This window comes from Apus apus, chromosome 1 (assembly GCF_020740795.1).
Source record: "Apus apus isolate bApuApu2 chromosome 1, bApuApu2.pri.cur, whole genome shotgun sequence".
NCBI lineage: Eukaryota > Metazoa > Chordata > Aves > Apodiformes > Apodidae > Apus > Apus apus.
This window is the reverse complement of record NC_067282.1, coordinates 102,404,668-102,421,027: the sequence shown is the minus strand read 5'-3', so window position 1 is coordinate 102,421,027 and position 16,360 is coordinate 102,404,668. Positions and strand designations below refer to the sequence as shown.

Genomic DNA, 16,360 nt, shown 5'->3' with positions numbered 1-16,360 from the left:
ATAATATTCTGCGTTATCATGATTTTCTCTAACTCTTTTGCTTTGGAGAAACAAAAGTTAGGGTGTACCCTTGTGATACAGAATAGGATAATGATATGTTGCCAACAGTGATTTATGAGCTGTACTTGTCCTTGGAATTGGCTTATTTGCATGTAGCTAGGTTTGGCTGAAATCCTAAGGTGAGGTGACTCTTTACTGTGAGGGTAACAGAGCACTGGAACAAGCTGACCAGAGAGATTGTGGAGTCTCCATCTCTGGAGTCATTCAAAACCTGTCTGGACGTGTTCCTGTGTGATCTCTAGGTGATCCTAGCAGAGGGGTTGAACTAGATGGTCTTCAGAGGTCCCTTCCAACCCCAACCACTCTGTTATTCCATTGAGTATAAAATTTTGAAGTGATCGCATCTGTTCAGGTTTAAAAGAAATGCCAACTTACAGAAAAAACTGAGCCATCGATGTGTCTGGGCTGTTGGAGTAGTGCAGTAAAAAATTCTCTGCTTGTGATCTGTAAGAGAGGAGATGCATATACTGCCAGCGGTTAAGTCATCTTCTAAAAAGCCAAACCCAAAAAACTGTCAATAAAATGAATTAATAAGAGCAGAAAAAGTTTTTGGCTACTCCTAACATCGACATACTTCTCCCAAGCATCAGACTTAGTTGAAAGTTCCCACACAAAAAGTCACTTCTTCCTCTTGAAGTTGTGAAAAACAGTGGAAATCTTTTTATATGCTTTATGCACTTTGATTTTTTACTAAGTTATTGCTGTCCAATTCTGAAAAGGGTTTCTGCATTCCAATTGAATTATTCTTCCTCTTGCCCTCTAGATGAATTCCGATGTGTTCAGATATGCAAGGATTATTGGCTAAGGAGGAAACAAAGGAAAGCTGTTAGAAGGGGAGTTGTTTAACTATGTTATCTTTATGGTTACATTCTAGATTTCTTTTTTTCCTTCCTACTTGAAGATACATGATGACTAAAATGGTTCTTTTTTTAATAACTTTCATTGCTCAAGGAATATGATAGGGTGCTCTCTTGGTGTAACTGACAGTTTTGTTAGCTCAAAACTGTGCAGACACTGTTTCGGAGTTGTGTATAGATAGGGAAGTAATACAATTTATTCTGTTTCGTACATTCATTAATAGGGTCGAAAAATGTATTCCGTTATCTCAGTAAGACCTAAAATTGGACACTTGCTACCTGTCTATGGCAATTTTTCTTAATCTGAGGAGTTCTGTTTCAAAAGGGAAGAACTGAAAGGAGAATTAATCGGCTATTAATTCTCCTTTAATTAGGATATTATTAATTTGGCTATATAATCGGAAGTAAAATAACCGGCTGTTGAATTACATAAATTTTATACTGCAGCCTGTAACTCATTTAGATTGTGAAACAACAAAACCTAAGAACAACCCACCAGATATTTTTTTTTTATCAATTATCATTTTATAGCAGTTAAGGTTCTTAAGTATCTATCTTGTTCTTAACATTGCCAGTGGCCATCAGCATTGACATTCTGGAGTGGCTCTGGTGTAACTTCTGTCTTTATAACCTTGTCTGTAAAATAAGAGTAATATTCACATCCTCTTTTCAACTTCAGCTCCTGAAAGATTTAAGGAACATAAGTGAATTGGAAGTACTCAAGAATTAAATGTCATCATTAACCACCTTCAAGTGCGAGGAGCAAATTTGACAGAGTAATATGAATCTTGTCTAGACTGTCACTTGCATTATTTCTGGCAGGTGCCTTTATTTGTGGAAGATAATCCTTTTATGCGTAGGCACCAATGCATTATTCTTCATCAAGCAAGCCATGAGACTGTCAAATGTGAAAGCACAAAGTTACTTGCTAATAGAAGAGAACCTTTTTGCAAGAGTGTTTAATAGCAAGACTGATGTTTATCTTCATCATAGTTCTGGAATACAATAATAGAATCATAGAATGGTTTGGGATGGAAGGAGCCTTAAAATATAATCTGATTGCACCCCCCACCATGGGCAGGGACGCCTCGCACTAGGTCAGGTTGCTCAAAGCGCCATCCAGCCTGGTCTTGAACACTTCCAGGGAGGGAACATCCACAACTTCTCTGGGCAACCTGTTCCAGTGTCTCACAGCCCTCACAGTAAAGAATTTCTTCCTAATATCTAAATCTATCCTCTTTCAGTTTGAAGCCATTACCCCTTGTCTCTATCACTACAAGCCCTTTTAAAAAGTCCCCTCCTCAGCTTTCCTTGTCGGCCCCTTCAGGTACTGGAAGGCCATTGTAAGGTCTCCCTGGAGCCTTCTTTTTCTCAGGCTGAACAGCCCCAACTCTCACAGCCTGTTATTGTAGGAGAAGTGCTCCAGCCCTCTGATCGTCTTCATGACTGACCTCTGGACTCATTGCAATAGCTCCATGTTATTTTTATGCTGAGGACCCCAGAACTTGACACAGTACCCCAAGTGGGTCCCATGAGAGCAGAGGGGTAGAATCACCTCCCTTGATGTGCTGGCCAGGCTTCTTTTGATGCAGCCCAGGACATGGTTGGCTTTCTGGCTGGCTCATGCTAAGCTTCTTATCAATTGACACCCACAAGTCCTTCTCCTCAGGGCTACTCTGAATCCATTCTCCACCCATTCTGTATTTGTGCTTGGGGTTGCCCCAACCCATGTGCAAGGCCTTGCACTTGGCCTTGTTGAACTTCATGAGGTTGGCACTGGTGCACCTCTCAAGCCTGCCCAGGTCCCTGTGGATGGCATCCCTTCTCTCCAGTAAGTTGACCACACCACACAGCTTGGTGTCATCATTAAACTTGCTGAGGGTGCACTCAATCCCACTTTCCATGTTCCTGACAAAGATTTTAAACAGCTCTGGTCCCGTTACTGGTCCTTGAGGAACGCCACTAGTCACTGGTCTTCATTTGGACATTAAGCCACTGGCCACAGCTCCTTGAGTGCAACTATCCAGCCAATTGCTTATCCACCAGGTTTCCGTCCCTCAAGTCCATGTCTCTCCAATGTAGAGATGAGGATATAGTGTGGGATGGTGTCTGTTTGGGCACAGAGGTGAGACTGGCCTGTAGCTCCCTGGGCCTTCCTTTTTCCCCTTTTTGAAAATGGGGGTTATATTTGCCCTTTTGTGTCCAGTGGGACCTTCACCAGGCTACCATGACTTCTCAAATACGATGTATAGTTGCTTAGCAACTTCATCAACAAGTTCCTTCATGACCCGTGGATGCATCTGTTCAGGTCCCATGGACTTGTGCACCTTCAGGTTCTTCAGATGGTCTCAAACCTGCTCTTCTCCTACACTGCAGAGTTCTTCCTTCTTCCATCCCTTCCTTTGTTTTCTGCAACTAAGGTGATGTGCCTGGAGCCTCAGCATTCTCCATATCCTAAGTAACCAGATCTCCAATATCCTGGAAAGGGCCGACATTTTTCCTAGTCTTCCATTTATTATTGACGTACCTGCAGAAGCTTTTCTTGTTGCCCTTGGTGTCCCTGGCCAGATTTAACTCTTTGAGAGCTTTAGCTTTCCTAACCTGATCTCTGGCTGCTCACACAATTTATCTGTATTTCTCCCAGGTTACCTTGCTTCCACCTGCTTATGAAGTGTTTTGAGTAATTAGATTTGTTCCAGAAATAATTGTCATTGTAAGTTGCTATAAATTTGAAAGTAAAAAAAGTGTAAGGGTTTTGGGTTTTTATAGGTGCAAATATTCTCCACTCTTTCAAAATCTGAGCAATTCTGCAGTACCTTTATTGTGGATTTCATTGCTCCTAATGTTCACATTCAATTTTTAACATGCTGCCAAAACTTTGCAATGTGACACAAACACAAGCAGGATTCAAGGCAACTTTTATAATTTACAGCTTGTTTAAACTGAAATTTCACTGTACAACTTAAAATGTTCAGCCTTGATTCCAGATCTTTGCTTTTGATGAATTATAAAGGCTTACTGAGTGGGAAAGAGAGGCAGGCCTTAGAGCCTCCCCCCCAAAAAAAAAAGTTTGTGTTTATGAGCGCATGTGCATCCAAAAGATATAGCTCAATAATGGGAATTGTTTCCAGCGTCCTCTAAACACCGTGTCTCTCAGGATGATCTGTCTGCATTTCTGTGGGACCACTCTTGTGTTCCTTATTGAAGCTGCACCTGCTGCATTTTCCTAGGGTTTTGTTTTGTTTTTCCATTTGTCTAAGGCAAGGGTGGCAAATTTGTGTCCTCATGTTCTAAAGTTTCTTAGCCAGGTATTTGGGCTAGAACCAGTTCAGTGAAATGAACTGCAGTGGGGTCAGTGCCATGTCTTGGGGCAGAAGGACTTTCATGCTGCTGATGAGTAAGAGTTATTGAAAGTCTGCCAGAACTTGTGAATGCCATGCGTAGCCATCGTGCCCATGGGCAAGTGTGGGTTTCCCCAGAGCTTGTTAGCTTCAGGTCACTGTCAGTTCTGCAGTGTCTGAGCCAGCCCTTTCCAAGCCACTGAAAGATTTCTGTTCTGCCCTTCCTGAAGGGTGCCACACCAGTGTGTGGAGCCAGCTCAGCTCCAGGATTGCAGCTACGGAGTTGTGTAATCCAAAGTCCTGAAGAGGAGCTGGGTGATTTTGCTTGGGGCCTTGGTGTTCCAGCCCTATACTGTTGAATACCCTTCAGATACATCAGAGCTTGTTCATATGCAGTAGTATCTGGACTGGCATGTTTTGTGGACCCAGGGCACTCCTGCTTTTGTGGCTGGGTTGACACACTCTGGGTGGTTTACCTAGCAAATTAACCACTTTCAAGTGCTGGTACAGAAATCAAGTGGCCCTCTGTTCTTCCTCCAAACCCATACTTGCCACTCCTGTATACTGTATGTTGCACATCACCTTTCCCTTTCATACTCACTTTTTTCTCACTATGTAATCAATTTCTCCAGCTTTTCTCTGAATACTTAGCTCAGGGCTGCATGCACCTACTTATCTCTTGTATTCTTCCTTATCCTTCTCTGCCCTCAGAATTTGGACAACAGGGAGAATAATGCTGCTTGTGATCTTACCTAAAAGGTACTGATAAGAAATCTGGTTCAAGCAGGAGATGTCAGATGTCTGGTGTTAATTTCTGTTTCTTTTCTCACTGTCTTTGAATTACTCTTGCTTCCTTTTCCCACCTACTGTCTTTAAGGACTCCTGTACCTTGCTTTTGATGGTTCTCTGGTCCTTGGAAATGCCTAGCCTTGGGCCCTTCTGTAGGTGACATCTGCTACTTCAGCAGTATGCAACATTGTGGAAGAAGCTAGAAGGTGATTGTTTGTCCAGGAGTCATACAAGTATTTTCTGAGGTTCTGTGTCTTCCCTTTCTCCAAGTTCAGTGGAGAAAGGACAGTGTATTTTGAAACGTACTCTGTTTTGGTATTCCTGAGCTTAGTTTGAAATGTCTTGCTGACTGAAGCTTGCCAACGATGGTGACACATTGTTCAAGAAGTACTTGAAAGTTTGAGACACATTTCAGTGCAATATACTGGTACTCTAAGGAGCATTAAAACCACTTTAGTGACTGCCTTAAATTTGTATTCAAGAATTAAATTCACTGTTAACATTTGAATTCAGAAAGGAATGTTTCCCCTAGGTCAAGTTGGGTGCCATCTCTTTCCTCTGTTTTATTCAGGGTGAAGTTGTCATTGTTACTGCCTTGAAGAGTTAATTTAACATAGTCCTTTGTTTACTGCAAATGCCTACATTTTAGGCAGTGTCCATCTCTCTTCTTGTCATGTTGTCATTGCGGTGACTTGTGCTCTTCTGTTACTAGTTTTAACACTTACTGTATAGTGTAGGGATGTGTATAGCGTGTGCCTCTGGTAGTGATAAAAAGAAGGAATACAGGAGCAGTTTTCAAGAAGGTGACGGGGGCTCTCCAAAAATTCCTGCTTTATTTGAGTTGCTTGAGAGCTATACCCACTGTAAGAGTGTGGGCTAGCAAGCCGTATTACAATAGTTTGGAAAGGCTTCGTGGTATATACTAACAAGCAGGGCAGATGTTAGGTGACCCCTTTTGAAAAGAACCTCTGTTGTACAGTTGTTTGTGACTATAAGGAGCTTCAATTTGATATCGCAAATCAGTCCTTACCAAAACAATGGAAGTGACTGTCAGGATGTCTTACTCAGGAGGTTGCAGGAATGGTTGTGTTGACAATAGTTTTTGTGGGTCTGGACGCTGTAAGCTTGTTGAGCACTAAGACTCCCTTAAAAATTAAACTTGCTCTGTAAAGAAACAGTGCAGGCAGGTAATGGTTTTCTTTTTATAACATGCCCAGTGGCTTTCATTGTTTCCAGTGCACACTGATAGATGTTCAATATATTTTTCTGTTGGCTTTTAGTCCTATTTAATTTTTTTAACTGAATTTTTGAAGATGAAATACAGATTTTTTTTTAAATACGAGGTTATAGCTGAAAGAAAAATATGGAGCACCGTTCTGTAATTTTATAATTGACGTATAGTGGCTGGAATGGTTTATGGCAGTGTTTGGTCTAGGCGTGTTGTTTCCTGGCAGCAGAATTACAAGAAACTATTTCAAGTGAGGGTGAGAAGCAAAAGGACTAATGTTTATTTTTGTAGGTTAATTGTTTCTGGGAAGCTGGGCAGGTCTCACCCTTTCTCCTCTTTACTCGCTGGTAGCAGCTTAGTAAGAGACAATGTAAATGTATACCAGAATGATGGAATATAAAGATTATACTTATCTTTGCTACTATATCATTACAAGCATGAAAATAACCCTTATGTTTCTAAAACAATAAAAATAATATCTAAAGGACTGCAGTTTTTGAGGTGACTTTACTAGAACATTAACCCACCAGGTTTTTGTGCTTTCAAGTTTATGTAGGCTTGTCTTCATTCAAGGCTTCTTTTTAAAAAATAATGCTGAAACTTTGAATCCCAAACCTTTGAAGTCTAAATCACTGCTTTCAGTATTTAAAAGTTAATGTAATTTTATATGTAGATATTACACATCTAATAATTGTTTTTTTCTTTTCTATTTTAAAATAGGCCTTGATGTCAAAAGTGAAGCATGCCAGCGATTTTTTCGAGATGGGTTAACAATATCTTTCACAAAAATCCTTACAGATGAGGCAGTAAGCGGCTGGAAGTTTGAGATTCATGTGAGTTTTTAAAATTGTGTTTCTGAAAAGCATAGTAATGTAAATGAGGAAGGAGACTGCCTTTGTGTCTCTGAGGAGACTGCAAAGACTGAATCTAATTTTTGAAGCTCTTCTCAACAGAGAACTGGAAGAACACTTGTATACATGGCTCTTGGAGGTGGCAGGTGGGGAGGGTGAAGTTATCCTTCTTAACATTGTTTCAACTTAATGCCTCTGGTGTTTTTGGAAGGAAATAAAACATGAGAGATGATACCAGGAGGAACTGAACTTTGTATGTTCAGTACTGAAACACTTGTTAGGCAGGCTGTCTTAGCAGTTCTCTAGACTTGTGGTCTTACTTTTATGTGCATGCTCTGACGTGAAAATTTGTATTTTTAGTAAAAGCTTTTAGGAACCTGCTAACTTCTGAATGTTTATAGCAGCTCTTTGAATACAAAAACTACTTGTTGGACAGCTAGTCACATGCCACATGAGAAGCTGAAGATCTTCATAAGCAAATTAAATTCTGTGAGAGAAATGGGTGAAAGAAGGAAGAGTTCAGTGGTGATTCATTAATGTCTTAACCAAAAATGTGTCTTTTCTGTACATTTAATTTTTAGCTGAAAACAGATACTTCAAAGTTTGTTTAAAGCCTTTGTTGGAGGAAGTACAAATTAAAATACAGCGTTATAAAACTCTTATGCAACTCTGCGTGCTAGGTACAAATGGTTCAGAGTTTATAAAGTGCATTATACAGTCACCTGCCATATTCGTGTTGCTTTTTTTTCCTTAATAGAGATGTATTATTAACAACACTCATCGACTAGTGGAACTTTGTGTGGCCAAGCTGTCCCAAGATTGGTTTCCCCTTCTTGAACTTCTTGCCATGGCCTTAAATCCTCACTGCAAATTCCATCAATACAATGGTACTCGTCCGTCAGAAACAGTTCCTGCAGGAGTTCAGCTCGCTGAAGATGAACTTTATGCCCGTCCTCCTGACCCACGATCACCAAAGGTACAAGAGCAATTTCAGATGTGTACTTTTAATTTTATGCAGTGTTAACTAACTACACAGTAGCCACAGAGAAGTGATTGGTTGTATTGGGTTTTTTTGGGGGATACGGGGAATGCTTTGTTCTCTGTCACTAAGAAGTTCTGCTGCTTTTGACTCATACGTTAAATGATGATCAGTTAAATTTTCCCTTCTAACTCCTTGACTCTTTGGTCCACAATCAAACTGTCCTATATTTCAGTGATAAGCTGGCACAGCTTTTTTGGAATGCCGTTAATATTGTGTTAATTGGCTTGCTTCTATTTGCCAGTTGATGGATTTACCTTCCCATTCAACGTGATTTTGTAGGTGACACATTTTGTGGAAGAGATTATGTGATGAAGATAGACTTTTCTCTCCCTTTTCTTATAGTTCCCAGTGATGGGATAAATGGCTTTGATTGGTTGTGTGAGATGCTAGTGGCATTGTGGTTTGGGGGTTTGGTTTTAGGGGGGTTTGGTGTTTGTTGATTTTTGTTTGTTTGGTGGTGGAGTTTTTTTGTATGGTTTGCTTTGTTTGGGGTTTTTGTTGTTTGTTTTTGTGAGGTGGATTTTTGGGGGGCTGTGGGAGGTTTTTGGTGGCTTGGGTGTTTTCTTGGTTGTTGGAGTTTTTTTGTTTGTTGTATTTTTAACTGGCAGTATGGGTTAGTAACCTGTCACAGTTCTTGGATCTGAATTTTCCGGAATCAGGCTCCAAATGGCATTGGTTCAACTTCAGTAGCTAACCAAGTTATATTTTTGTTTCTCTCTTTTTTTCATTTTTTTCCTTTTAGTATAACTGCTAGCTATTGATATGTAAGAACCAAAGATAAATAGCTCGATGTCCTTGGACTTCCTTGCATTGTTAACTGTGTACAGAAGGATGTTATTTTGCATTCTTACTGCTTTTATATGCAGCATTGTCACATCCAGGACCAGAAGAAAATACCAGAATTGTCATGCTTGCTATAGTAACTTAGCAGCCAAAGATGAAACTGAAGTATAGTCTTTTTTATTAATATCTATTTGAATAACTACAGTAGAGCATGTGGTTTTTTTACAAGATAATAGGAAAGATCCTGTTGTCTATTTCTAAGCATTTCCTTAAAACTGAGTATTTAAACTATATAGGTAAGCTCACTGTCAGTGCTTTTACCTGCTAACAGGTGATTGTGCAAGGACTTTTTAAAAGCAAGTTTTATTACTAACAAGTGCTTGAAAATATTTCTAGATGGTCAGTTGTAAATATCAGAAAATAACTGTTTCTTATGTTTCAGGGTTGGCTAGTAGACCTTATCAACAAGTTTGGCACATTAAATGGATTTCAGATCTTGCATGATCGCTTCATGAGTGGGTCAGCATTGAATGTTCAGATAATTGCAGCTCTCATCAAGTAAGTTTTAAAAAATAATAAATAAAAAATAATAAATTACTGTTTCAAAAAGACAAAACAAAATATTAAGTTAGTGCAAAGCTTAGTCTTTTCTTGAGGCGCTTCCCCTTACTCCATCTCTCAACTAGTTGTTAAGAGCACATTTCCTGTGTTTGTAAATCATAGAATGGTTTGCTCCTTACTGTGTTAGGGTTACACAACTACTGATTTTGGCACTTTTATCCTTTTTTTCTTTCTTTTTAGGCCATTTGGACAATGTTACGAATTTCTAACATTACATACAGTGAAGAAATATTTCCTTCCAATTATAGAAATGGTTCCACAATTTTTAGAAAATTTAACAGATGATGAACTGAAAAAAGAAGCAAAGAATGAAGCCAAAAATGATGCTCTGTCAATGATAATCAAATCTTTAAAGAACTTAGCTTCAAGAGTTCCAGGACAAGAAGAAACTGTAAAAAACTTAGAAATATTTAGGTTAAAAATGATACTTAGGTAAGATGCTACCCCTAATACGATATGCTACTTTGGACATTTTTTTCACATTTCTTACATTTAATTTCTGTTGCAGGTTGTTACAAATTTCTTCTTTCAATGGTAAAATGAATGCACTAAATGAAGTTAACAAAGTAATATCCAGTGTGTCATACTACACTCATCGGCATGGTAATCCTGAAGAGGAGGAGTGGCTTACAGCTGAAAGAATGGCAGTAAGTTTTCCTTAACTGAAATTAATTTAATAGATTTTCTTCCTCATTATTACTTTAATTATGCAAGTAGCTATATATTATGGATCCTGCAGACAGCTGATTTTCATACAGGATCATAGAGTGGTTTGTATTGGAAGGGACCTTACAGGTAATCTAGTTCCAACCCCCTGCCGTGGGCAGGGACACCTCCCACTAGACCAGGTTGCTCTAAGCCCCATCCAACCTGCCCCTGAACGCTTCCAGGGATGGGGTATCCACAGCTTCCCTGGGCAACCTGTTCTTGCAGTGTCTTACCACCATCACAGTAAATAATTTATTTCTCATATCTAATCTAAATCTGCACCCTCCCAGTTTAAAACCATTACCCCTTGTCCTGTCGCTATATATTACATCATGGTAGTAAGTAATTTTAATAATAGTCTTTTTGTAAAAAATTGGTGTATTCAGTTTCAAAGCTGCTGTTGAGAACTGTTTTTAGTACTACTAAAATGTGCTTTAAAAAGTACTAGATAAAACATTTTTATTTTATTCATGTACTTTTCCAATTCATGCTTGAGTGCATGTGTAGGGAACTAGTAAAATGAGCATTTCAAAGAGTAAGGACAATTTAATCTTAATTTTTCTGAATTGGAGTTGTGTGATTTTTGCACTGTTCTGCCTGAATTTTGAGACTGGCTACCCATTTTAAGGGTAAAATCTGTAAAAGGACTGCTAACAAAAAAAGAATGACTGTGGTTTGACTTTTCAAAGCATTTGGAGGATACATACTCCCTATAGTCTGGCATCTCAGACCTCTTTTTTTAAATAAAAACTTACAGGTTTAGGTATTTTCATGAGATTAGCTTGAATATGCTAAGTCTGTAATCATAGGCACTGTTGGGAGTTATAATGCTGTGTACGTTTGTTGTCTTTTCCAATGCTCAAAGCACACACTGCTTTGCTTCAGCTGGAACAAAAAATAGATTCCCCTAATCTGACTGTATTGATGACACCACTAAAAAAATTGCTTCTACTTAAATATGGTTTGAATATTTGCCTCTAATTCTATTAGAAGCATTTAAAACAATACCACAAGTGGCAGTAATTAAATAATCTAACCTTAATATCAAAGTCCTTGATAGTGCCCTTTTTATGTGGTTATACTGTAGGCATAACAAACAGTAAAGCTAGAAGTATCTGAAACAATTTGGGTTTTATATTTATTGACTGGGAATTTTACTCCTTGAATGGAAAAGTTAACTGCTATTCCTATTGGCTTTTTATGTTTGAGTTTGCTTTAACATTTTTATGCTTTGACTTCATTATTCTAATATGTGCAAAAAATATTTCCCTGTAAGATACCACAGTAACTAGCATATTGCATTATTTATAATGTAGGGTTTTTTTAAAGAGGCAATTAAAGTTAGAGGTAGATACCTTTCTTCTTGTGCTGCATCTTTCTTATTTCTCCCAGTTAGAATATTGTATATAAGGTCATTAATCTGTAACAGGTTGACTTTTTTTTCCCCACTTAAATGCCAGTGACAGCACTTCAATAATTTGAGATGCACTGCTTTCTTTTTATATTCAGGAATGGATCCAGCAGAATAATATTCTGTCAATTGTATTGAGAGACAGTCTTCATCAGCCTCAGTATGTAGAGAAGTTAGAAAAAATTCTTCGTTTTGTCATCAAAGAGAAAGCCCTCACTTTGCAGGACCTTGACAACATTTGGGCTGCACAGGTAAAGAATTCAACAGCTTGTCTGCTAATGTGTAGATGGGATCTTGTGTGTCATGTATTGATACGACAACTTGTGCTTCTCATGCTTGGTGTTAGACATAGCTAAAGAAAAATTTGAAATCAAATGGTGTTCTTTTTTAACATCCTGGATCCCAAAATTGTCCTATCAAATGTCTTTAGTAGAAGGAATCAAGTACACATGTATGTGAAGTCTAAAGGAACAGTTCAGAACATGGTGCAAAGGTTGCCTTTTTTAAGGATTAAGTATTAAGGAACCCTCAAAGTTAAGCAAAGTCTAAATTATGAAAGAACATGGTACATTATTACATGATATTTTAAAATGCATTAAGAATGTATATTGCTGATCTCTGATTTCACTACAGTTTTATAATTTTTTCCTAGCAGAGCGCTATTAATAAGGCTGATAATAATGACTGTTCTAGGAATTATTTAACAGCAAATTAATTTATTTGTGTCATAATGATTATTGGAAAACTTAAACATTTTGCAATATTGGCTTGTTTACTTAAGTGGTAAATGAAGCTGGACTTCCTAGCTGTGGGCTGTGTGAGTTTAGCACATACAAAGGGCAGCTGAAGAGACAAAAATAATTTTTAGTTGTTGAATAGACAGAGTATAAAAGGTCATTGTAGGATAAAGGTAAACGTGAACACATATATCCTTGTTCATAAGTAATTGGTTTTGAAACTCTTAACTAAATTGTACAAGTTAACCTTTAGGTCAGTCTTTAAAGTGTGGGATGGCTAAGTTAGGTTTCCAAGATAGAAGGCTTTACCATTTTTGGTAGGTAGAGAGTTAAATTTCTTCATAGTAGTTTATATGGGGCTATGTGGGTAACACAAAAAAATTTCCTGTTGAACTCTCTATCTTAACCCACAAGTTTTCTTACTTTTACCCTTCTCATTCTCTCCCCCAGCCCACTCTGGGGTGGAGGGGTGACTGAGCCGCTCTGTGGTGCTCACTTGCCACCTGGGGTAACACCACAGCAAGGGCTAGTACAGAAATTCTGTCCTTAGTTTATGGGTGTTCTTCCTCCTCTGAAGCTGTAAAAGCTTGGCTTAAGTGGGTTATGCAGTTGTCCCTATTTTCAGGTATGCTATTTTCAGGTTCCGTTTAAAGAATTTTGGGCTATAGGTGATCTAGTGGAGGTTTGACTTGAGATCTTTGGTGTTCTAGACTTCCATTCCAGCATGATAGTAACTGCACAGACTGAAACTCAAGAAAGTGATTCTTTTCTTATTATCCCCAAGTCCTGTATAGAAGATCATATAATTTAGCAGCAGTTTGCAGATGACTTGAATTAAGGTTTGTGATTGTACTATTCAGCTGGTGGTCTGTACACCCTTGCAGACTGCCTTTGTGAAAAGTCCATGGAGGAAAAAAAGACTTGAGAAATTAGCTTGCTGTTAGTAGGCTTGTACTGGCTGTGTTAGAGCTTCACCTTTTATAAGAAAATAAAACAAAACTGAAATTTTTAAAAAAAGTCTTCCAAGTAATGCTGTTGCTCAATGCCTGGAAATGGGACATGTGGATAAGCTAGTTTAAGCCAAAATTTTCAGCCTTCTGTAGAAGTGTGATAAGCTGTGCAAGCCTCAAGATAGGGATATTCCACCCCAAAAATTGCAAAACCCCCAAAAATATTAGAAATACTCTCAAATACCTGGCTTCCTCTGCTCATTTCTTAGCTTTCAATTAGATAATTGCCACAGTGCAGTTGCTGTCATTTTGTCCTGCTTTGTTTCTTTGTGTGTGTGAGCATGTTGGATTCAGTAAGTCTTACCCAGGTAGATGGTTTCACTGTGGCTTTGGCCATGGAATTAAGTTAGACTATAAGGTAAGAATATAAAAATCTGCTAATGCAGAATGATTTTGACCAACTTCACTACTCCTTCTGTTTAGTCGTTTTTAGAAGTTCTTATTAAATGAGTGCTTCTAAGCGCAGCTGGAGCATGAAATTCAGTAGCGAGGAGTTGATGTACTGTGTAGCTTTATATAACAGGCAGGCTATTTTAGCTCTGGATCAGTGCAGCAATGGTGTGGTTTTGCTTTCAGGCGAGAGCTGTTATGTTGCTTCTGGGTTTAGAGGATGAGCATGCACCAATTTACACCTGATAACATAGAAATGCCCTGAGAATCTCAGTATACAGCTGGAATAAAAATAAGTAGTTATGAGAAGTAATCAAGTCATGTTGCTTTTGCCTTTAGAAGGCAATGTGTTAAGCTTGTGTTTTCATGTCTTACAAAGTGAGTGCTCACAGCATAGAAGTATATTTGATTCAAGGAGTAACATCAGAAGTCTCTAAAGGCAAGCATTAAGTTGCAGCCTTTTGAGTTGCAGGGAAAGATCCAGCTGGACAAGAAATAAAATGACAGAGGTTAGTGTTGAAGTCTCATTACTGACATTCTAGTGCATTTAATTAGAACTTTATATGGACTTCCCTGTTTCTGTACAGCAAACTGACAGTTCACACACCAGGTTCCTTACCTTATCCTACTGTCTTGTACTCCATTCTCAGGCTTTTCTGTTCTTATGGGCTTCCTCATGTCTGTGGAAAACCTCCCAAGACAAGATTGTTACGTGCTTTATTCTTCTTGCCCCTCCACCCCAGCAGCTGTATACACCTCTCCTTTTATTTGTTAAATTGTAGATGCTCTTTCTGCCCTGTATGCTCTAATTTTTTCTTTCTATCCAGGAAATGGTCTGGTAAGAGAGAGAAATTATACAACGTATTGCAAAATCAAGTAGAATAAGACTTTATCTACTGCCCAAGCATTATTTTGTTGAAAAAAATAAAATATTGTCACTGTATTTTTTATATTCTAAATAAATGTGTCTGCACACACAGAGCATGCTTAAATACTTACACATACAAGGGAAATCTAAATACTGTGACTTCCCAGTGAAGTAAGCATTCGGTTTGCCATGATGTTCCCACAGCATCAGCTTTTCTTGCTGACCACCTCAGTCTTGTAAAAATTATGTAGGATGTCTTGTTGCTTGACTTGTGGTTTATTTTTGTCTTCTTGATAGGCAGGAAAACACGAAGCCATTGTAAAAAATGTACATGATCTCCTTGCAAAATTAGCTTGGGATTTCTCTCCTGAACAGCTTGATCACCTGTTTGACTGTTTTAAGGTAAATATGCCTGTTTTGACTGTATTCAGGAAATTAATTGTGAAGTTGGAAGTTACATATCTGTGACTCTTTCAGTATCTACTTTCTACTTCTTTTAGATGCAATCAGTTTCCTTGTGTTAAATGACTTTGTAATGTCTAGCAGCAGTTTGTAATGTTTAAAAACAGAAATGTTAATTGTGCTATTCTCTAATGAGCATTTTTGGGGAGATTTTTCCGATTACATCCTGCTTAAAGCAAAGGCTAGTTAGGCTGGTTTAATTGACAGTTTTGTTCTCTGGTTTAAATACTTTTGGGTAATACACATCTGTTGAGGCCCGTAGTATTAAAGTGACATTGAGCAATCCCAATAATATTGCATTTTTCAATCAGAGTAAGTTATTTATCTTAAATACATATTTTGCATTTGTTCTAAATTATTAAATGTTGGTGATTTAGTAAATGATATTTTTCTCCTGGCGCTAGAGTAGTTTTCATCAAGGTTACCTGGCATTGCTACTTCTGATCTATTAAGTAGAGGAGGTTAAGGACTACCCTGCTCCTCCGGCTTCATATTTTATAATGTAGTAATTTTTCTCAGATTAATGCAGGCACAGAATGAAAGAGTCTCGGGAAGATAATGTTGAATTTTTATAAACATAAAATGGTTTGATTGAAACCATAGAACTGTGTGTTTCTGAAAGTTTGTTATTCACTGGCTTTTTATGTATGCTAAGATTAACGTTTGTAGCTTCCAGTAGTGGTGCTGTCTGACTTGTTGTACTGTTTCACTTTTAGGAGACAATCTGTTGTACTAAAAAACCACAAGTATAGGCGTGTTTTGGCTTACATGCAATTTGGGCTCAAATTAATGGAGTTCTTCTAGTTTGATGGTTCTGGATGCAGAGCTTTGTAACATAAATACTGAACTCAGTGCTCAGAAATTACAAGGATAAACTGTTCCTGACAGTGTTGTGTCTGACCTAGAGAGGTGTTTATGAAGTAATGTTATATTGGAAACTTACTCAGGAAATGGTTAACTTAAAACAAGATGTTTGTTTCAGTCAGATTCAGAGGCACTAGTGGTAATAATTTCACTGATTTAGTGATTATAAGTTATTTTATAAGTCTTATTAAGTGTAAGTACAAGAGTTCTGAGAAACCATTTGCAAGGAAGAGCTGAGTCCACTCTATATTGATCATTAGTGAACTTGTCAATGATAATGTCAACTTTTACAAGCATGTGTGTGGTCTTTATTTAAAGATCCTTTTTTTTTTTTAAAG

The 16,360-nt window shown here is 38.1% G+C and overlaps 1 protein-coding gene across 2 annotated transcripts in view; it reads left to right on the top strand.

Moving 5' to 3' along the window:
- The window catches only part of USP9X (ubiquitin specific peptidase 9 X-linked), a 107,310-nt gene that overhangs the window by 29,273 nt on the left and 61,677 nt on the right, over window positions 1–16,360 (top strand). For both annotated transcript variants that reach the window (XM_051628824.1, XM_051628815.1), the window contains exons 5-11: window positions 6,996–7,108; window positions 7,884–8,102; window positions 9,394–9,509; window positions 9,753–10,004; window positions 10,081–10,219; window positions 11,790–11,942; window positions 14,994–15,098. In XM_051628824.1, coding sequence (XP_051484784.1) covers window positions 6,996–7,108; window positions 7,884–8,102; window positions 9,394–9,509; window positions 9,753–10,004; window positions 10,081–10,219; window positions 11,790–11,942; window positions 14,994–15,098 — 1,097 coding nt within the window. The remainder of the gene's footprint in view (window positions 1–6,995; window positions 7,109–7,883; window positions 8,103–9,393; window positions 9,510–9,752; window positions 10,005–10,080; window positions 10,220–11,789; window positions 11,943–14,993; window positions 15,099–16,360) is intronic.